Source organism: Dasypus novemcinctus, chromosome 20 (assembly GCF_030445035.2).
Source record: "Dasypus novemcinctus isolate mDasNov1 chromosome 20, mDasNov1.1.hap2, whole genome shotgun sequence".
NCBI lineage: Eukaryota > Metazoa > Chordata > Mammalia > Cingulata > Dasypodidae > Dasypus > Dasypus novemcinctus.
Window position 1 is genome coordinate 34,806,028 of NC_080692.1, and position 22,441 is coordinate 34,828,468.

The 22,441-nt window shown below is 44.2% G+C and overlaps 1 protein-coding gene across 1 annotated transcript in view; it reads left to right on the plus strand.

Moving 5' to 3' along the window:
* Positions 1 to 4,079: 4,079 nt before the first annotated feature.
* FAM234B (family with sequence similarity 234 member B) overlaps positions 4,080 to 22,441 on the plus strand; it is a 34,879-nt gene continuing 16,517 nt past the window's right edge. Inside the window, exons 1-4 of the mRNA XM_058282820.2 lie at positions 4,080 to 4,426; positions 16,253 to 16,651; positions 18,728 to 18,826; positions 21,385 to 21,573. Of these exons, the coding sequence (XP_058138803.1) occupies positions 4,390 to 4,426; positions 16,253 to 16,651; positions 18,728 to 18,826; positions 21,385 to 21,573 (724 nt within the window). The 5' untranslated portion in view covers positions 4,080 to 4,389. The remainder of the gene's footprint in view (positions 4,427 to 16,252; positions 16,652 to 18,727; positions 18,827 to 21,384; positions 21,574 to 22,441) is intronic.

The following is a 22,441-nucleotide window of genomic DNA, read 5'->3' on the forward strand; positions in this document are numbered from 1 at the left end:
AGGCAGCCCCCCTATTTGCCATTGCCCTGCACAGCACTAAAATATGAGGTGGCACTGACTGGAGGGAGACACGGAAAGCAGAAGCGTTTTTCTTTTTTTAAACAAATCAATTTTATTGCTACATATTAATAAAGCATACAATTCATCCAAAGTGTACAATCAATGATATTTGGTATAATAGTTGTGCATTCATCACTTCGATCATCCTTAGAATATTTTCATTATTCCAATAATAATAATAATAACCCCCCCCAAAAACAGACAAAAAACCAAATGAAATACAAATGAATAGAAAAGGTGAAAGCACAACATAATGTTTGTAATTAGCGGTACTATTATATGGGTATGACAGTGGTTGAAAGGGAAAGTCTAAGGTCATGCATATTGCTAAAAGGAAAGCTAAAAAATGTAACATGGGAATGTATAGCACAGTAATATGGCATGTGAAATATGAATATAGGTAAAATTGCATGTATAAGACCATTTTTCATTTTTCTTTGAAACAACTAATATATGTTAATACCACCAGATGTTAATATCAGTAGCATTTTTTTTTTCCAGTGGTGAATGTTTTAATCATTCACAAAAGGTTCGCATTAAAGGTATAAAAGTTCAGCTCATTGCAGTACTCAAAATCTAAAGATTCCTTGTCTTTGTTTCAGAGAAAATCAATAATTGAGAAAAACAGTAAGGAATACACGGGGGGAGGTGGGGGCACTTCCTTCCCACTTAGAAATGACTTGAGGCAAGTACTGTGCCCAAATCCCCCTCCGAGTCGCTCAGGACACCTCCTACACTCTGATTCTCATCTCTCTCCCTCTTCTTCCTACACATCTTCCAGAGGCGCCCGCAGTCCCAGACCCTTTTATGCTACTGGAGACCCTCGGGAGTCAGCGTTGCCCACCACTGGACCTCCTTGGTGCGCTCACAAACAAGAAATGCCCATCAGCGCAAAAACGGAGCGCACTCAAGGGCACTGGCGAGAGGATGAGGAAGGGCGGAGAGGGCCACCGGCCCACCCGCTGCTTGCCAGTGTCCCGCCTGCTGGAATTCCAGCCAGGCCTTGCGGGCCGCTGCCTCTTCTCTCCAGAGACTTGTCTCCTGCTCCACTGCTGGCAGCACAGCAGCCTCTCAGTAGCAGCTTTGAAAAGGAGACAGGGGTGACCATAGGGACTGGCAGTCCCAGTGATACCAAGGCGGAGGGGTGGCCTCTTCCAGTGGGCACAGTGGTACCAGTTCTAGGAGGAAGTGGAGAAACGTGGAAGGAGGTCCGGTACCAGCACTGGCCGCCACCATGCCCAGGGGATGATGCGTATGAGATGACCAGATTTGGCCATGAGCAGCTGTAGGACACTTGGAGATTTCAAGCATTTCTTGGGCTGTCACAAAGATAGAAAGAACCAGCACATATGGGTTCCCTCTATCAGGTATTGGGACTGGGAAGGTTGGGGGATACTCCCAGTCCAGGTCAAGACTAGGAGAAATAGAAGGTGCTCTTCTGGTTTCAATTGTAACTTTTGGATAAATAATTTCTTCTCTTTATAGCAGGCATAGCAGTCAGGTGGGTTAAGGCTGTCGATGGTTTTCATTCCCCACTGACTTTGTTTTACTTCAAAGGGGGACAAATTGGGAAGTTAGGGACCATTGGACATTTACATTTTCCACAGTGACATCAGTGGGTGTTTCGGCAGTGAAGACACCCACATACTGCCAGGTAACTTCAGAGGTATGCACAGGTTTTCTCTATGTAAAAAGGCAAGGATCTTTTTAAAAAGATTTATTTATTTTTTAAAATGTATCTGCCCTCCTTGAAAGGGTTCTCTTTGTCTGTCTGCTCATTGTTTGCTGTCTTCTCCAGGAGCCCCTGGGAACCGAACCTGGGACCCCTCACATGACAGAGGAATGCCAGCAGGCTAAGCCACACGCGCTTCCTGCAGGCTGCTGTGGTGCCAGCTTCCAGCTCTCCTTGTGGCGGGTGTGGATGTCTGCTTGTCTTCTTTAGGAGGCATCAGGACTGAACCTGGGACCTCCCACATGGTAGGCAGGTGCCGGACTGGTTGAGTCACATCCACTTCCAACAAGGATCTTGATTCATTTGGATTCCATTTTGAATTTTTTTTTTAATTGAAAGAAAAGTTCATTAAATTGAGAAACACTGCTTTAAACTGTATTTCCTCTTAAAGTGGAAAAAAAATGTGGTGGGATGGGAGCAAGGCTCCAGAGATTCAAGCAAGACAAGGCAGAGGGAAGCCAGGAAGCCAGGGAGGGATTTGCTCAGCATTTGCTTCCCCTGGAAATCATTCAAGCAAAGCTGGGGAGATTATGAGGAGAGTGGAAAAGCCATGAAGATTAGGCATAGACATCTGAGGGGCTGGAGATGTCACAGCTACTGGCTGTGTATACACTCACGCTTATCTACACACACATAATGCAGTTGGGTGACCTTACAGTGTTAAGCAAAGTTTTCAATCAAACTTTAAAATGTGCAATTTTATTTTACTTTGATCATATAGGGAGAGACACTCTTGGAATATACTTTATCACTAAAGATACTCTCTCCAAGGACAGTTTCTCTCTTCCTCCTACCCTTTGTAACCTATCTCTTCCAGTCCACTTGCAGCTCTCCTAGAAATTCAAGTTCCTGTGCTTTACAATTAACGCTGATATTTCCTGTATTCAGCTCATACTTAAAGGTTATTTTTCTCAGGCTTCATATCTCAAGAATGTGTTCCAATTAGTTACTCTGATACCAGGCAAGTTACTGTTGGTTTATTGTGACTTGCAGTGTTGGGTCTTCTTGCCTGACCTACAGAGATGTAAAATATGTTTTTATTTTTTTTAATATATTAAAATATTAATTGGGAAGTGGATGTGGCTCAAGTGATTAGGCTCCTCTTTACCATATAGGAGGTCCAGGGTTCAATTCCTGGGGCCTCCTGGTGAAGATAAACTGGCCTGCATGGTGAGCTGGCCCACATGGAGAGCTGGTCCATGCAGAGTGCTGGCCTGCACAGAGAGCTGGTGCAGCAAAATGACCCAATGAAAAGAGACACAGAGGAGAGACAATGAGATGCTGCAGACCAGGGCTGAGGTGGCACAAGAGATTGAGCACCTCTCCTCTACTCCAGAAGGTCCCAGGATCTGTTCCTGTGTGCCACCTAAAGAGAAGTCAAGCAGACACAGAACACACAGTGAATGGACACAGACAGCAGACAGCGAGTGCAAAACAACAAGGGGGGTGGTGGTAGGAATAAATAAATAAATCTTCAAAAAAAAAATCAATTAAAGGAAGAGCTAGCACTTATAAAGCACTTACTATATGCCAGGCACTGTTCGAAGGGCTTTGCATATATATAAATTTGTTTAATCTTGATAACAATTCTATGGAAAAGGAACTATTTTATCCCCATCTGGGCAAGAGGAAATTGAGGTGATTAGAGATTAAACAACTGGTCCAAGTTCTCACAGCTGGGAAGTGGCGGAGCTGGGATTTCAACTCAGGCAGTCCAGCTCCTGAGTCTCTGCTCTTAGAGTCGGTGACATTTTTTTCATTGGGAAAGGGCTGCGAAGCGCCTCATAGATTACACCCACACAATAGTCCTATCTAGTTTTCTCTGGGAATGAAGCTGCCTGGGAAGTAAGAAGTATCATGGAGATTTTTTTCTGACACTAAGAAGTCACTTCACTTTTTTTGGATTTCAGATTTCTCTTCAATGAAACAAGGAGAGTGGGACTAGAAGGTCCCTAAGTCATTCCGGTTCCTAGATAATATAACATCCTTAGCTTCCCTCCCTACTAAAATGCTGATCTCTTGACAAATGGGGGCAGAAGCACATGAGATGCTTCAGGCTAGAAGCTGCGAGGCTGAGTCCCGGAAAGAAAGGGTAACAAGAAATGAAGATTAGAGCGTCGGGAAAGGTCAACCTTTACCTAAGAAATAGGAAAGAAACATATTTATGAGGGGCCTTCTGTGAGCTATGTGTTTTGAACAATTAAATAATTTGTGTCACAGCAAGCCTGTGAACTAAGTAGGACTGTCCCCACTTACGAATTAATGCTGAAGCTCAGACGTACCCAGTGACTTGCCCAGGACGACCCAGACAGCAGGGGAGGCCCCAGGTCCCCGGGGCCCGGCGCCCCAACACCCGCGCCTCCCCAGGACCCGTCGTTTCATTCCATTCCCACGGCAAGCCTACGGGGCACTTAGAATTTCCCCCATTTTCCTGAGGAGGAAAGCGGGGTCGAGGTTAGCCAGGTAGCTTGCCGAGGGAGGGGGTGGCAGAACCGCCCTGCCCCGGCCGCCCCCAGCCCGGCCCCGAGCGCCGCGCCCGGAACTACACTTCCCGGCAGGTGGCGGCGCGCACGCGCACGCGCACTGGGGCCTCCGCCATGGCGACCGTGCTGTCCAGGGCGCTCAAGCTCCCGGGTAAGGGGTCGCCGGCTCGCGACCACCGCGTCCCCGCTGGGCCCCCGGGGACAGGGAGGCGGGGCTCTGGGAGCGAAGCCGTTGGAGGAGCGCGGGGCGGGCGGCTTCGGCCGGCGGGACCCCGGCGGATGTCGGCGCGTGTGGCCGCGTCCCGAGCGGAGGGCGGGTGCGCCGAGCATCCTTCCCAGCCCCGCGGACGAGGCGCCGGCCTGGGGGTGGGCGCCGGCGCCTGCAGCCAGGTTGGACCCGGGCAGGGGGCAGGGGCCGCAGGGGGGCTTAGTGACCCCCCGTGAAGCACCTTCTCCCTTTAATGGTAACAGTGACGCAGCCGAGGGGAAGGTGGAACAGGTATTTCTCGTCCTGTTTTATCGAAGAGCCAAATGAGAGTCCTCTGGCCGATTGACTGGACCCTGGCGACACAAGCAGTGTGGACAAAGCCTGCTCTTGCATTCCACGTGTCTTTTTGACTCTAGATCCTGGACTTTTAGTTTCATTTGGTCAGCTGCCGTCTGTCCAGGCTAAGGATTTCCCGGGGAAGTGATTTGGCACCTGCGCGTTGCAGATAATTTATGGACTTTCCTTTAAGGAGGCACGTGTGGTGATGACAACTCCCAGAGCTAATTCAGGACTTTGGGCAGCAGCTTAAGTTGTTTTTTTTTTTTCTTCTCTTTCTTTTTTCTCTAAAACTACAGAAGGGACTGTGCTACTGGAAACCTCTATTTTAATAGAATTACACTGTTTATCCTACCCAAACAAATTTTAAACATTGAACTCTGAACATATGTTGGTGGGAAAAGCAGTTGCTTTCACTACGTCGTTGGAAGGGTTAGGTGGCTGTCTGCTGGATGCAGAGGCTGAGCGGGAATCCAGGGCCCATATTTCGAGGGAGTTTTCAATCTGATACATTGAAGCAAGCCTTGTGCATTGGGTGACACTGGGTTGGATATGAAATTGCGTATCTGTCCCCAGACTTCATGACCTCAGATAGATCATGGGCTCACTGGAGGAAATGCTGATAATATCTATCGGGAAATGCATACGTAACATTGGAATTGAATCAGGGACATGTTCCTTTATCTGCAAAATTTATTAACTTTGAAGAGAGTTATCTTATGCATACTTTGTGCTCCACAAGGGATTAATGGGATGTGAGGCATATTTAACTTCCTTTTTTCTTTTCAGTTCCTTGTTTTATTTCAGCATAGGTAATTGTTATTCTGTGAGGATGAAAATGCAAGAACATCTTGCTTTAGAAGCTCTTGAGCTCTTTTGCATCCGCACGTCCGTGGCTGCGGTACTTATTACTCCTTGGAATATTTAGTTACAGTAGCTTGGTCAGCTGACGGGGATAAAGCATTCCAATGTCTTCCTGGGCCTGTGTTTGGAGGGCGGCTTGTCCCTGAGCACTCAGGTGTGTCTTGATACTTTTAAGCCCCGGATATAATAGCCAGATGCTCTTTTATGTAATGCTGGGTTCCCCCCACCCCCTCATGCTTTTTCTTGCCTCTCCCTTTCTCCTCTCCCTGCAAACACACTTTTTGGCTTTTATATTAGGTAGAAGCTGTTTTCTTAAAGCTTTTCTTGGATACCCTGTAATTGAGGCTGTGTTGCTGCCGGCCTGTTTGGGCTACGTGTCATGTTACCTTAGTTAACTTCCTCGCTGTTTTTATGCGTAGGGAGGCAGGAGAGAGTGTTGGCTAAGAGCGTGAGACGGGCCTGGGAGGACCGCCAGCTTTCTGATTATTTCTTAATCTCTTTAGATTTTACTTTACTCATTTGTAATAATAATATTATTATGGGATATTTACCACATGCCACACACACCACCATTACTCATTTACCTTGTAGGGTTATTTGGAATATTAAAAGAAATGGATGTATTTCAAAGGTTTATTAACCTCTGACACATGTTAATAGTTAATAAGTATTACTATTATTATTATTAGCAGCAGCACTGTGATCATCTAAGAATGTGATACCTGAACGTAATAGTGGACTAATGTAATAGTGAGCCAAGGCCAGATCTCAGCAACTTCATGATGGAAGAGCAGTCGCTGGGAATGTATTTTACTATCTCGTACCCTTTCACTAAGCGCAGCGTAGAAAGATGTTTGGCACACAGGCATAGAATGAGGCTAATCAGTAACAGAAGGACAATGTGACATCCATAAAGCTTGTAGGACAGCTTATCTCGTAAGTATCTATTTTTTTTTTAAAGGCCATTTTAAAGTTTGAAGTTCAAACACTGAAGGGAATATCAAAGCATAATATTATTACAATGGTTTATTACATGTAAATTAGAATGAATATGTGCCCCTGGATAAACTAATCCATGATATGAATTATTTACTTTAGTTTTATTAGAGAGTATAGTATAGTATATGTTTTAGGAAAGTATTTTTCCTGAAAACATTTGGGGATGGTACAACTCTTTCTTTCCTATTTATGTTTTCCTCTGTACCATTTTGGGAATGCTGTTTTTTTTTTTCATTAAAATTTTTTTTTATTGAAGTATATCATTCATACGTGAACATACATAAACAATAGTGTATAGTAAAAGTTGTGAACCTACAAAAAAACATGCATATCATCATACAGGGCTCCCCTGTATCACCCCACTATCAATACCTTGCATTGTTGTGAAACATTTATTACAAACTTTGAAAGAGCATCTTTAAAATATTACTAACTATAGTTAGGAATGCTATTTAACCAGTATCCTCAGCCTTCCTAAGAATAAGCAATACTAATGGAAAGCTCATTTATATTTTGAAAATATAAATGAAAATATTTGAGTGATTGAAAATCTGGGTGGTAGCAGAAAACAGCAGAGAATGCTGAAGTACCCTGAGTTATAAAGCATGGATTTGTTATCTAGCTCTTTATTTAGCTTGAGTCTGACTTTAGGCATGTCTGTGTACTTTATATACTTCACTCTCGTTGTATTTCTGTGAGTAGCTAGAAGTAAATTTATTTAGGAATTCCCTAATCAAAACTTGCAGTCTGTTGTGATTAAGCTGAGATTTGTCTTTGTACTATCTGAAAAGTATATATTAATTTTGTAAAAGTAAATGTCCTTTCCAAGAGTTTGGTCAATAACTGGCCCTAATCATTTATGATCTTTTTTTTTTTTTTTTCCAATCTTTTAAAGAAAATCTCAAGGGTATAATAGCCTTATACTTCAAAGATAATCATGGTTGGGTCAGAAAGCTTAGAATTTGCACCCTGTGTTCTTTCTCAAAAGGGCATTGTAGATATTACTCCACTATCTTTTACTACTGTGTATATCCTGGAGAAGTCTGCCTGGTTTTAATTCCTGTCTTTAGTGACTGACTTGATTGTTTTTGCTCTCTCCTGGCTACTCATATGGTTCTTTCTTTGTTCTTGTACTCCAGTGCTTTTAGTGGGATATGCATCGATATTGATGATTTTGTATCAGTTTTTCTTGGAAATCAGTGTATTCTATAATTCTGTAGTTTTGGGTCTTGCTTCATTGCAGGAACCTTTTTTTTTTTTTTTTTGGTATTCTAATATTGTTTTTGGTTCATTGTCTTTGTTCTCTTCTTTACTTCTTTCTTTTCTTCAGTTATGCATGTATTGGATCACCATTATTCTCTATATCCATCACTTACTTTCTAGCCCTTTTAAAACCCTTGTTCTTCTCCATGGGAGACACATAGGTAGTCAAAAAGAGAACCAGCATTGACGCCAGCCTCCCTGGCTTTGAATCCTTGCACTATCATGTGCTGTTTAACTATGCTCCAGCTACTTAAACTTCCATGCCTCAGTTTCTTCATCTTTAAAATGGAAACAAGTATGGATCTACCGAAAAGAGCTACAAAGATTTACTGAGATAAGACATTAAAAAGGCTTGGAAGCGTGTAAGTACTTGGTAACTGCTGGTAATTATTATGATTTCCATTTCGGTTTGTTTGATTTTTTTCCAGCCTTGCCATTCTGACTCTGTTTTCAAAAGTGTCTGTTCTCCTTTTTGCTGATGGAAATAAAGACTTATTTTCTGTAATTTTTTTCATTATTTTCTTTCATTATTTTCCTGAGGGTGCTTATTTATTTTTCATCTTTTCTATTGAATAATCATTTTCTCTTAGAAATATTGTATCTTTTCAATGAGCACTTATTTCAGAGAAGACATTTTCTTTAATTTCTTGGATTCCATGGGAAAGTATTCATTATTTCTTCCATTTCTTTTTATGATTTATCCAGGATTTATTCTTTACCTGATTTTATTTACTGTGTTTCATTGTAACTTTTTTCCTGAATATTTATTGAACTTCCTGAATATTTAGTGAACCAATGATGGTTCCTTTCTGAGAATTAACCATAGTTAAACAGGGCTTGTTTTCCAGCCAGCTACTGGCTGACATATGAGACACTGGGTGGGCCCAGGGAAGTGAGCTGGGGCAGTTGGAAGCTAGAATTTAAAATGAGCTCTGACATAAAACCTTTCCACAGCAGAGTACTGTATATTGTATATATGAATTACTGTGATCTAAAACTTTTGTGAAGATAAGCTTAATAATTAGAAAAAAGAAAAAAAGATAGGACGTAGACACCGAGGAAAAGATGGAAGTAGTTGCCTTGCCAGTTTGCATACAGGGCAACACTTATTGCAGTGATGGAAGGCAAAACATCAAAAACAAAGCTTTTGCATTTTTAAATTTTTTGATTCCCCAATTTATTTTTACCTTAATTTTTCCAAATTAATTTGTATTCTATATCTAACCTTTAAACTCATCACTATATTCCATTTTACTATTAATGGAACCTGGCAATATATTGGGCTTCACTTTTGAAGAAGTTTTGGATCACAGAGAGGTTCAACAATGGCAGGGGAGGAATACTGGTGTGGGATGTTATTGACAGGGGACACATGGTTGGCAGGGAGTTCTCCGGAGCATATATCTAGGGTACATAAAAATGTTTGGATATTTTCATAGTGGATACAATTAAAAACAACAACCGTGGGAGTGCTGAGTTTCTAGCTAGGGGAGCTCTATCACAGTCTGTAAAGGAACAGCAACAATCCCCCAAGTGCAATGGCAAAGACCAAAAAAGAAGGAAGGTCCAACAATGAGCCCTTGATACTAATGACTATGCTTGTGAGCCTGTGCACCTGAAATAAGAACAAGGCCAAGAGCTGCAGGGTGCCTAAGAGTTACTTCCTGAGAGCCTCCGTGTTGCTCAGATATGGCCAGTCTCGAAGCCAAACTCAGCATGTAAATGCATTGCCTTCCCCCCAGTGTGGGACATAACTCCCAGGGATGAGCCTCCCTGGGGCCGAGGGATTACTACCAAGTACCAGCTGATGATGTAACTAGAAAATGACCTTGAATAAAACTTGGACCAGCAGAATATCTCAATCTACATATAATACCAGGAGTTAAGAAGGCTTTTTGACCAGAATCAAAGGGGAAATGGAAAGGACAAATGAGTTTATATGGCTATGAGTCTCCAAAAAGAGCCGGGAGGTTATCAGAGGGCTCGCCCTTATGCACACCTGAGCAGAGTCCCAGAGACAGATAAAGTAGATACAACCCTGGGTATTGGTTCTTCTGAGGGCTGCAGAGACCCACAGGTTCTATGGTCATGTCAGATGGAGTTCAGTGCCATGTCAGTTGGCCCTACTTTGGAGTTTGTGTTTCTGTGTGATGGAGCTGGACTCAGATGTGATCTTTGTCCACAAGCCTCTCCTGTTACTTTTGCTGGAACTGTAGTTGATGCTGGGGTTTAATATATACCCAGGGGACCTGAATCTCTGGACTGACCATGTGATAGCCAGGCCCTGAGCCTCAACAGACTTCAGTTCCTACACTCTGCTTTATTGGACTTACCCCATTCAGCTAACATGGAGTTGAAGAAGGTCAACCACCATACCAGGGAGCTAAGAGTGCCTACAACTGAAAGCAGGAGGATTGCATCCAGCATCCATGTGGAATCTAAGACCCCTCTTGATATAGATGTGGAGTGGACACAACCATTCCAAGGTCCACAGGAGGGAGGAATACAGTATGGATTAGAGTGGACTTACTGATACTCTATTCATGAACTATTGTGATTAGTAATTGAGGAAAATGTGGCATTGGTGTGGAGAAAGTGGCCATGGTGGCTGCTGGGGGTAGGGAGTGGGAGGAAGAAATGAGATGTGGGGGCATTTTCGGGACTTGGAGTTGTCCTGGGTGGTGCTGCAGGGACAGTTACCAGACATTGTATGTCCTCCCTTGGCCCACTGGGTGGAATGTGGGAGAGTGTGGGCTATGATGTGGACCATTGACCATGAGGTGTAGTGGTGCTCAGAGATGTATTCACCAAATGCAATGAATGTCTCATGATGATGGACAAGATTGATGTTATGGGGGGAGGAGTGGGGTGAAGGGGGTGGGGGGTATATGAGGACCTCATATTTTTTTAATGTAATATGAAAAAAATAAATAAAGACAAAAAAAAAAAAAAGAACTCTGAGCCCTTTCCCATCAGCCAACATCCTTTGTGGGGGTATCTGTCCTGGCCAGCAAGAGGTCTGCCTGTTTGTCCCAGGGCCGTAGAGTGCTACTTAGCATTTACCTTTTTTGGTGGTTGTGCCAGTTATTGAAATGTATTGTCCCTCAGTTCCAAATACACCTTTGTTGCCTGATCTGTGAAAATGGAGATGAGCCTTTTAAATGCCAAGTTGGGCTTGTTTTAAACACCAACTCCCTGGATACTGTCCTTCAGCCCTAGGTACCTTTTCAAGTTCTTGTTCCATCTTTACATTTATTCTGCAAGGATTGTTAATAACTTTTTTTATATTAAACTTGCAGTCAGCATCATATCATCATCATCTTCATCAATTCTGCAAACTCATTGCTGGAGATCTGCAGAAGTAGGTGCCTATGCTTACTGTGCTTCCTTGAATTTGATACAAGTTTCGCTGTACTTGGCAACAATTTTTCATAAATTGAGATTTGGGAATATAACTGTTTCCTATTTTTTGTGATTTTTATTTTTCTCCCTCCCCCTCCAGTTTTAGGGAAGAGAGTGAGAACTGAAATGCCTTCCTTTGCCATTGTTAACTAGAAGCATATAATCTCTTTAAAAGAACCAATTTAGTATCAGCTTTGTTTTACAAAGAATGCTTGAAAATTATTTTTATAGATTTATCAAAGGCTTTACAACATCTGTAGCATGTGCAGCCAAGTTCTTTTTCTCTCTACCTGTGATAGTATATGATATAATAAAAATTTATTTCCTTTAAACTGTTTGTTAGCTAGTAGTTTATTAATGATTTCACTTGACAAAGGTGCTGTTTCAAGCTGATGGGAAACTGACTAGCAAGATTGAATTTAGTGGGTGTCAGTTGTAAATTTTTCACTTGATGCTAAAAATCCAGGTGTACAATTACAGACTACAACGCATGTGTGTAGAAAATGCTTGGGAATTTTAGGTGAGTAAGTTGCGTGATGAGACTGCGGAGAAAGTTACCAAGATCTTAGGTAACTTGAGTTGTAATGTGCTCTCTGGAATAAGGGCGACCCAGTTTGGCCCTCCCTGCCCTGGGGGTTTGTACGCAGTTCCCAGCACCATACTTGCGAAAGCACTTACATATCACTTGGTGTTCAGAGAAGGGTGACCAGGATGGGAAGGACACCTGAAACGATGCTTCTTCAAAGAGGTGGGGACATTTCATCTGGAGATGAGAAGACTGGATGGGGCAGTTGGGAGACAGAATGCCAGCAATAATAATGATAAGGATACTAATGGGAGCTAAAATTTACCGAGTGCTGCTATAAACCAGAGCACTAAGACCCATGCATACGTTCTCTAACTTAATCCTCGTTACTATCCTGTGAAGTGGGAACAATTATTAGACCATTTTATAAATAGGGAAAGTGAGGCTTAATAACGTTGAGAAATTTAACAGCAGTTGCAGAGTTAATAAGAAGCAGAGTCAAGATTTGATTCTGTTTCCCTGACTGTAGAGACCTGAGCTTTTAAATACCATTTAACTTCTCCTACCATTGCTATCTCCAGCACTCAAAGGTCTTATGTATGGAAGAAGGGCTCCAGAAATTAAAACTATGACAGATAGTTGGCAAAGGCCCACAAGCCCATTCTTTTATTTTTTATTTTATTTTATTAAAGTTAATAGACCATAAAAGAATGTTACATTAAAAAACATGAGTTTCCCATATAACCCACTCCCCTTGTAAATTTTATTTTTTTGAAGATATGTACATCCCAAAAAATGTTCATTAAAAAACATAAGAGGTTCTCGTATACCCCCCACCTCCCCACCCCACTCCTCCCACACTAACAACCTCCTTCTTCATTGTGACACACTCATTGCACTCGGCAAACACATTTTTGAGCACTGCTGCACCACATGGGTAATAGTTTACCCTGTAGTTCACACTCTCCCCAAGTACATTCAGTGGGTTATGGCAGGATATATAAAGTCCGGCATCTGACCCTGCAATATCATTTAGGACATCTCAAAGTCCCAAAAATGCCCCCACATCACATCTCTTCTTCCCTGTCCCTGCCCTCAGTAACTACTGTGGCCACTTTCTCCACCTCAATGCTACAATTTCTTCTATTACCAGTCATAATAGTTTTATATTAGAATATCAGTAAGTCTACTCTAATCCATATTTTATTCCTCCATTCTGTGAACCCTGGGATGGCGATGTCCACTCCACCTCTAGATCAAGAGAGAGCTTAGATCCCACACGGCTGATGGATGCGCTTCTCCTGCTTGCAGTGGTAGGCACTCTTGATTTCCTGGTGTGGTGGTTGACCATCTTCACCTCCTTGTTAGCTGACCTGGGTAAGTCCAATGAACCAGAGAGTAGGAGTTGCAATTCTGCTGAGGCTCAGGGTCCAGCTGGCACATGGGCAATCCAGAGATTCAAGTCCCCTGAGTATACACCATCCCTAGCACCAACCACTGGTTCAGGAAAAGTGACAGAAGAGCATGTGTAGAAAGGTCACATCTGAGTCCAGCTCCATCACATTCAGTAGCACAAATTCCAAAGTAAGGCCCTCTGACATGGCACAGAACTCGAAACCCATCTGCCATGATCATATACTCTGTGGGTCTCCTTCACCTTCAGGAGAATCAGTACCTAGGGTTCTATCTACTTTGGCTTTTTCTGGGATCCTGCTGAGGCATGCATAAGCGTGATCCCTCTAATGACCTCCTGGCTCTTTTTTGAAGACTCTTAACCATATAAACTCATTTGTCTTTGCTATTTCCCCCTTTTATTCAAGGTCAAAAAGCAGTTTTTAACACGTGATCCTACATGTAGGCTGAGATATTCTGCTGGTCTGAGTTGACCCTTTTATTCAAGGTCTCTTTGTAGTTGTATCACCAGGTAGTGATTGGTAGTAATCCCTCAGCACCAGAGAGGCTCATCTCTGGGAGTCATGTCCCATGCTGGGGGAAAGGTAATGCATTTACATGCTGACTTTGGTCCACAAGCCCATTCTTGAATCAGTGTAAGGAACTGTTTTCTAGAGTGGAGGGAGTGGATTCCCCAGTACTGGAGCTGTTCAGCCATGTTCTGTGTCACTGCATGGTGGATGTTTGTAAGGAGTTGCATGTTTGAATTAGGGGCAGGTGTGGATTGTGTGATCTTCAGAGTCTTTTCCAACTCTTAGGATTTGGGGATGCTATGTATGTTTTCCCCTTTATATTCTTTTAGTTAAACAAAGAACCCCCCTCCCCCCCACCTTTTTTTTAGGAGGTACTGGGGATTGAACCCAGGACCTCATATATGGAAAGCAGGCACTCAACCACTGAGCTACATCTGCTCCCCCAAAGAAACCACTTTAAAAGTATCAGAGTTAATATTATTATAATGACCTATGGTACTGTTTCCAAATTATTGTATATAGAAAGTTATCTAGGAAGGTGGGGGAGTGGTGTACCCTAATTAATAAAATAATTTGGTTCATAGAGTAGTTATATACATTGTAAGATATTAGCCGGAATCTGTACTGACCCTGTAGTATAGCCTGGAAGTACTGTTTTGAATTGAGGTCCTAATAATAAGTTTATTTTCTTGTGATTTATACCTTTAAAAATAAAATCCAATATTTATTGCATAGAAATGAATAGCTTTAAAAGTGAAAGTAAATGGAATTTTCTCGTCAATAGAATGTTGTATTCCTCAGTGTCTTCTGTTTTTGTTTATTTTGTTTTGTTTTGCAAAATACTTTGCTATAAAATAATTCTGTGAATGTTAATTTTTAAAAATTCAACATTTATTGATTTTCTCTGTACCACACACTAAACTTTACATGAAGATTTTATATCCTGCATTTTCTTTCCATAAAATTTTATTTCTTTTCATGTGTTGAAGAAACTGAGACATATAACATATGAAATCACCAAGCTCACAGCAACGCATCACAGAGGCAGAGATTAGCATTAAGAATTCTTTTTCTCTTTTCAGTTGGCAGGCTTTTTTTTTTTTTTTTTTTAATATTTATTTCCTCTAAACAAAAGATTTAGCAATAGAGTTTTTATTACTAACAGCTTGCCAGGTAATTTCCCAAAACAGAAATTATTTTGGATTTTACTTAGTTACAGAAGGAAATTAAAGCAAAAAGCATTCAGTTGTTGGCAGTAAGGCCCAAGGAGTGACTTGAGAGGAGTGTGCTTTAGCATCTTCTCCTTTTTACCTGGCAGCCACTTCTCTAAATGCAGAGCCTAGGAAAAGCAGGATGCCTGCTGTGCACGCCAGCTTAAGACAAGCCCTGTGCTTCTACATGCCTGCTCGATTGCCACCCTCCCAGAATACATGCTCGGAAGAGCATTTTAAGAGGGAAACACTGGTTATGGAAAGAGGCTCTGCAAGGGAATTAGAGTCACAGGAAATTTCTTAGAAGTTTGTTTTTGATAAAACATCTCCAGATGACATTTAATGCTTAACTTTCCAAGTTACTTTTTTTTTTAAAGATTTATTTTATTTACCCCTGCCCCCCTCTTCCTGCCCTGCTGTTTTTGCTGTCTGTGTTGTCTTCTCTTCTCATTTTCTCTCCTCTAGGATTCACCAGAATTGGATCCTGGAGACCTCTGAGGGGGAGAGAGGTTCCCCGTCAATTGCGCCATCTCAGTTCCTGGTCTCTGTTGCGCTTCACCTTGACTCTCCCCTTATTTCTCTTTTGTTGCATCATCATCTTGCTGTGTGACTCACTTGCGCAGGGCACTGGCTCACCACGTGGGCACGCGCGAGGGCACTGGCTTGCTGCATGGGCACGCTTTCTCTTCTTTTTTTTCACCAGGAGGCCCCAGGGATCGAACCCAGGTCCTCCCATATGGTAGGCAGAAACTCTATCACTTGAGCCACATCTACTAGAAACAATTGGGAAGTCACAAATATTGGACTGTGAAAGGTAGTGAGCATACTGGGAAGGCTTGTTCTAAAAGTTTGCCAGAAAACATGAGGAATTCACAAATCTAAGGAAATGTGCATATGGAAAGTTGATGCAAGAGCCATGGTCTTTTTCATTAGATTCAAACAAATGAGGAGATTTTTAATTTTTTAAAATTACACAAGCTTTTGAAAGTTGCTGATTTTTCTGTCTTTTTCCATTTCCTTAAACTCACGAAGGCGCGTATTTCTAAAACGCTAATCCCGCCTTCCCCATTCTTCCCCACTCTGCTGGCATCTATTTTACAAGTAGCCACCAAGCTCCAAACTCCTCGTAAACCCAGATCTGTCTGTTCTGTGCCCCCCAGGGGGGTGCCCCCGGGCGTTCCAGTTGCGGAGTGTTTGGGGAGCCCCTGCCCTTCCCGGCTGCCCTGACTCTCTGCCTTTTCAGGGAAGAAGAGCCCAGACCTCGGGGAGTACGACCCCCTCACACAGGCCGACAGCGATGAGAGCGAGGACGACCTGGTGCTCAACCTGCAGCAGAAGAACGGCGGGGTCAAAAACGGCAAGAGCCCCCTGGGGGAGGCCCCGGAGCCCGACTCCGACCCGGAGGCTGCGGGGGCCGCCAAGCCCCATCTCTCCGAGGTCACCCCCGAGGGCTACTCTGCGGAGCCCCTCGGGGGCCTGGAGCAGAAGGCCGCGCCTTCCGTGGCCTCCTACCTGCGCACGGCCGTCTTCCTGCTCACGCTGGGGGTCTCCATGGTCCTGGTGCTGGTCTGCGCCTTCCTGATCCCCTGCCCCCCAAGGGACCTGCACAGCACCTGGAGCCGCCACCTGGGCCCCCAGGGAGGTGAGCGGGAGGACTGCCCACCGCGGCCGGGAAAGCTTCAGGCCCAGTCGGATTGCATTGAAATTCTCCTCCGGGTCTTAAAAACGGATGTGTGTCTTAGAGCTCCTCCCCCCGTATGTGTGAAGGTGGCTAGAAAACAAAACGATGGAGGGGCACGTGTCCAAAACCTTGGGACTCCTGGCCGTGTCGTGTCTGGGTGGCCGTGGTCTTTATTGCACGCGAGGAGGCACAGCCTGCCTTGGCTGGGTTCCTGCGGCGGAGCCGGAGCTGCCAGGGGCCGTCAGGACTGCAGGAGGGGCATCCACGGGGCCCCAGGCCAGAGCAGAGCAGAGCCCAGGGCACTGCTCCTTCTAGAAGCCCGGCCTACCGTGGAAGAGGGCCGCTGCCCTTTCACTCCTGCCCCCAGTGCCTAGGGCGGTGGCGGGCCCAGCTGCTTGTCGCTCCTCCAGCAGGTTTCTTCCAACACCTTGCTCTGGGCCCAGGCAGAGATTACGTCTAAACCAACAGTGCGGAGGACTCCTGCCTCTCTGAACTGGATTACTAGGCAGTTCTCAGACCCCGTGCCTCCTTGCATTCTGGAAATGTTTTCTATAACTCCGTCACTTCTCCGATCCCAGTTGAACTAGCTTCTGATGTTCTCGTTTTCAGTTTCTCTTAAGGCAAAACTGGGTGGATGTAATTCATGATATGTTTCTATCATGTAGAGTATCTCTTCCTCCCTTCTTTTTTGATTTTTTCTTAATGAGAAATTGTAATATTTACGTACAGTGTAAATACTAGTAGCAAATGATGGTGTATCCACCGCCTGGTTTAAAAACGAGAACGTCGTTAAGACCTCTGAAGGCCCCTGTGTGCCTCCCCCGGTTGTACCCCCCTCTGCACACCAGGGGTTTGCACTGGCCTGAATTTTGCATTGATCCTTCCTTTATTTTTTTTAGGTTTTATCACCTTACAGGATATATTCTTTAATTTTGAACATATATTCTTGTTTATCACCCTAAACAATATATTCTTTACTTTTGCCTGTTTTATCTAATCAGATAGTTTTCTGTAATTTCTTTTTGTTCAACAGTATTTTGTTAAAATGTTTTTGAAGATCATTCAAAATTTATTCATTTTTGCTACTATCTAATATTCCAGAATATGAATATCCCATGATTTATTTATACATTTTACTGTTGGTGAACATTTAGATGGCATCCAGTTAAAAAAAAATAATGATGCTAAGACTATTTTTGTACATGTTTCCTGATGCAATCTATCAGAATTTCTCTAGGAGGGAAATTCCTGGGTCCCAGGGTATGTTCACGTTCACTCTTAGTAGTCTGTTTTACATTATTTTCCAAAATGTTTGTATCAATTTACACTCCCACTAGCATTGTGTGAGTTCTCGCCAAACTTGGGCAGGCATTCTCTGAGACTGCACTGGCTGGGGAAGTGAGGGCATCCCCTGTTACTGCCAGGTGGGGCGGAAGTCCTGGCTCCCCGCCTGGCCAGAGGAGGAGGGACACCTTGTTACAATGAGGGTGGAAGTCCCTGCTCCCCCAGCCTTGCTGCAGGGCTGGGGAGGGCCTGCAGTCTTTTCTTTGCGTCGGGCTGAAGTAGAGGGGTGACTGTCTAAAACTTTTCGGTTTTCCTAGGCTGCCCCCTTCCTGGTGCTCTGGCTAGAGAGAGCCAGGTTTCCTGGGGTCTTTTTCATCCACACCTGTTGGTGTTTCTGGGTTGCTGGCTTCCCCAGCTCCCTGCCTAGGATATGTAGGGCCAAAAGAAAACCCAGGGAACCTCATGCTGTCACTTCTGGGGTCCCACAGTCCCTAGCTTATCTGCCTCGTCTCTCAAGTCTTCTTTGGCTTGCTTTATGCATAGTGCCCAGGGCTTCTAGCTGTATTGCTCTAGCGGAAGGAATGGGGAGAAGTGTGTCTATCCCCTTGTCTTAGAACTGGAAAGACATAAACACCACCTGGAGTGGATAGCGGTCTGATAGCCTATGCATCCATTCCCTTTCTGACCTGGGGCAGAGAACTGGTTTGTGATAACCTGCTGAGCACCTTTTTTGTTTTTTTATATGTATATTAGGTGGGGACCTGTCTCCATTGGAATTGGCTGATGTGAACGGAAATAGCCTTCGTGATGTGCTTCTCTCCTTTGTGACTTCCAGGAATGAGAGTGCAACAGGTAAAAGACTTGTCTTTTAGAGGATGCTACCAGAGAAGCTCACTGACTGGAGGGGCTCTCAGCTAAGAGAAGGAAGGCATCAGAATTATCTCCCAAGGGGACTGTCGAGCAGGGGCTGCATGGAAGTCCCCGTGGAACTGTCCTACGTGAAAGGCATTACCAGAAAGTCCCGGCATGTAATTGAAGCTCATTTCATAGAATAGAATAGAGGACTTCTTCTGACCTCCCTGCCAGGATGGCTACGGCCTTCACCATGGCTCTTCCCTGCTGTTCCTTTTCTGGCTTCCAGTCATTGCTTCCTTCCCTTGCCTTTTGGGCCTAGGAGCGGTAACAGTTCTGGGGATGTACTATCTCTTGTAGTTTCTCTACACCCTGACCACATCTTTGCCAATAATCTCTCTCTCTTTTAAAGATTCATTTATTTTATTTATTTCTCTCCATCTCCCCCCCCCAATTGTCTGCTCTCTGTGTCCATTCACTGTGTGTTCTTCTGTGTCCACTTGGATTTTTGTCAGTGGCACCAGGATTCTATGTCTCGTTTTGTCGCGTCATCTTGCTGTGTCAGCTCTCCGTGTGTGCAGCGCCACTTCTGGGCAGGCTGCACTTTTTTTGCACAGGGTGGCTCTCCTTACAGGGGGCACTCCTTGCATGTGGGGCTCCCCTACACAGGGGGACACCCCTGCATAGCAGGGCTCTCCTTGCGCACATCAGCACTGCGCACGGGCCAGCTCACCACATAGGTCAGGAGGCCCTGGGTTTGAACCCTGGACCTCCCATGTGGTAGGTTGAACCCTGGACCTCCCATGTGGTAGGCGGCCACTCTATCAGTTGAGCCAAATCCGCTTCCTGCCAATAATCTGTTTATTAAGCTTTCTACAACTTCTTGCTCACTCTTTTTTTTTTTTTGCTTTGAAACACATGGTCTATTTTATTATAAAACAGACAATGAGAAGCAAGTGGAAAGAGATGGAGTAGGTTGGCACACTTAGAATAAGGTATCAGTGGGGTGGAGAGACCCCAGTCTCCCGGTCCTGGGTCACGCATAGCTCATATGCCTGTCTTCCCCTCTGCCCTGCTAGTCCGTCCCGCTTACAGTAGTTATGAGGACTAGAGTTGACGGTGAGCAAGGGGTCTCAACAGATGGAGGCTGCAAGGTGCTGGAACCAACACATGCCACAGGGGCAGCTACACCTGGCCAGAAGCTGTAGCTCACCTCCACCCTCTGGGCAGCCATGGCTTTAATTTATGTAGATCAAAATGGGCGTCCCTAATGAGCTTCCACAGCTTATCTCAGTTGGAATGGGCTGTTTCCTGCGACCCTGGCTGTTAAACAAGTCAGCTGAAAAAGAAAAGAGTTCCATTTTCAGCAAAGGTACACAGGGCTTTGGGTTCATCCTGCAGCCTCCGCTAACGTGGGTTGGAACTGCGGTCTGTAAACTGATACAAGAACTCTAGCTTGAGGCTGAGGAGGCCCTAGTATCTACTTTTTCATTATTTAGACCCTGGAATGAACTTATAGCTAAGTTTTAGAGAATTCCAAACTGTGTGCCTCTCCGACGTTCTGAGAAACACCCTCCTGAGGCCTGTGCCGTGGGGACGGGCAGTCTAGGCAGAGGTCTGTTATGAGAACCTCCAGCCCCGAAGTTGTTTTTTATGTGATCGAGCCTCGGTTACATTTTTTTCTGGCCTATGACTCATTAGTCTTGGAAGTCAAAGTTGCCCATCCACTTTTAGACTTAGAGGTGTTTTTAGTCATTTGTTATCTCACATTTGCTGCGTGTCAGGCCTCATAATACTAAGGCCCTAGGTTTGGACACAATGTGCACCAGCCTGCCTGGGCCACAGATTGTTGAAATAACACATGGCTGGCATATGGTGCTTCCTACGTGCTACGCACTGTTGTAAGCACATAACATATACCACATACAGAGCATAGGCAGTATATCCCTCCATGCAATCCTGTGAGGTAGGCTAGTATTGTCCCCTTTTACGGATGAGGAAGTGGAGACTTAGTAAGGTTAAGGACCTTCCCCGAAGTCCCACAGCTGCTGAATGGTAGTACTGGTACTCAGCCCAGGGTGTCTGACCCTGAAGGTCGTGCCCTTAATCCCTGTGCCAAATTGCTGCGCCCATAGCAACAGCCAGCGGGGTCACAGATCCGTGCCGCCGAGCATAAAAGGGACTGAGCTTTTTATTTGTTTGATCATTTGTTTATCCGTTCATTCAACAACTCTGCATTGGTGCCTGCTCTTTGGCCAGCACTGTGCAAGGTGCTGGCTATCTAGTGCTAAACAAGATGAGTCTGGTCCCTGCCAACAGGAGTCATGGTCTCGTGGGAAAGGGGTCATCCATCACCATCCAGAAAAAAGTGTGTTGAGCAGATATGACGGGCGCTCTGTTTTCCAACCTTATTGCCAGCAGTGGAAGAGAGCGGGATATACAAATGTGAGCGGCCACCTGACCACCGTTTATTTTTGGTTTTCTGGCCTCCTGCCCATCTCTGTGTCTTGTCATCTCTGCATTCTTTCCTTTCCTCTCTCTCTCTCCTTTACTTCCAGGTGTCTCAAGGCCAACAGCGATTCTCGTGTGCCTTTCGGGGATGAACGGCAGCACACTCTGGTCCATTCCCCTCTTGGAGGAGGCCCGAGATGTCACCTGTTTGGACCTGATGCCAGGAAGCGTGGCTGAAACCATCTGCCTTGTGACAGGGACACACAAGCTGCTCAGTGCAGTCAATGCATCGTCAGGTAAAGATCATTTGCCGAACAGTTCTCTTCACTATTACATGGTAGGAAGTCTGATTTACTATTTGGAAGGTGGATATCGAGGAAAATAAGAGAAAGAGTTTGGGTAGATTGAATAAACAGATGCATGGTTCAACCTGTTTGGTAAAAGGGTGGGACTAAACTGAGTGATCCACATGGAAACTACCGTGGTCTCTGTTCTTTGTACAAAAGTCAGCCGAGGTTTGTCTCTTCAGATTTGTATTCATGGGATCCATGTGTAAGGTTGGGCATTAATGACTTAAAAATATGCCAGTGAGGAAACAAAGATTTGTTGAGGCATGCTGATTTGGCCTTTTATCTTCTTATTGCATTCAGACAAACATGCCAAAAGGATCGAGAAAGAATCTGATAAAATAAAGGCTCATAAGCATTCTGCCAATATGCTTGTTATAAAAGCAGTTAACACCTTGGTTTATGGATTCTAAAGAAGTGGAATAAATAATAAATCCTACTTTTGGAGGTAGTAGTTTGGTGGTGGATTGCTTTTGGTTGAAAAAAATTTGATTGTGAGTTAACTCTAGAACTGAAGTCATTTGAAAACCTCCTACAATTCCGTGGTGCTTACTTAGGGGAACATATGGTAGAAGGAAAGAGATTTGATCTTCTGGTTGACAGCCCCTGGATGATTCCTCAATAGTTGTAATAATCTCTGACAGATCAATTCCGCCTCCTTACACAAATGAGCTGTTCTTTCTTGGAAAGACTTTTGCATCTCCATGTCTGAAAATTCTAGATGTAAAGTCATTACATGGATTTGTTTGCCAGATTCTCTAGGATTTCAGCTCATACCCCCTGTCCCCTTCCTCCCTAATAAGATAAAACAACAAGG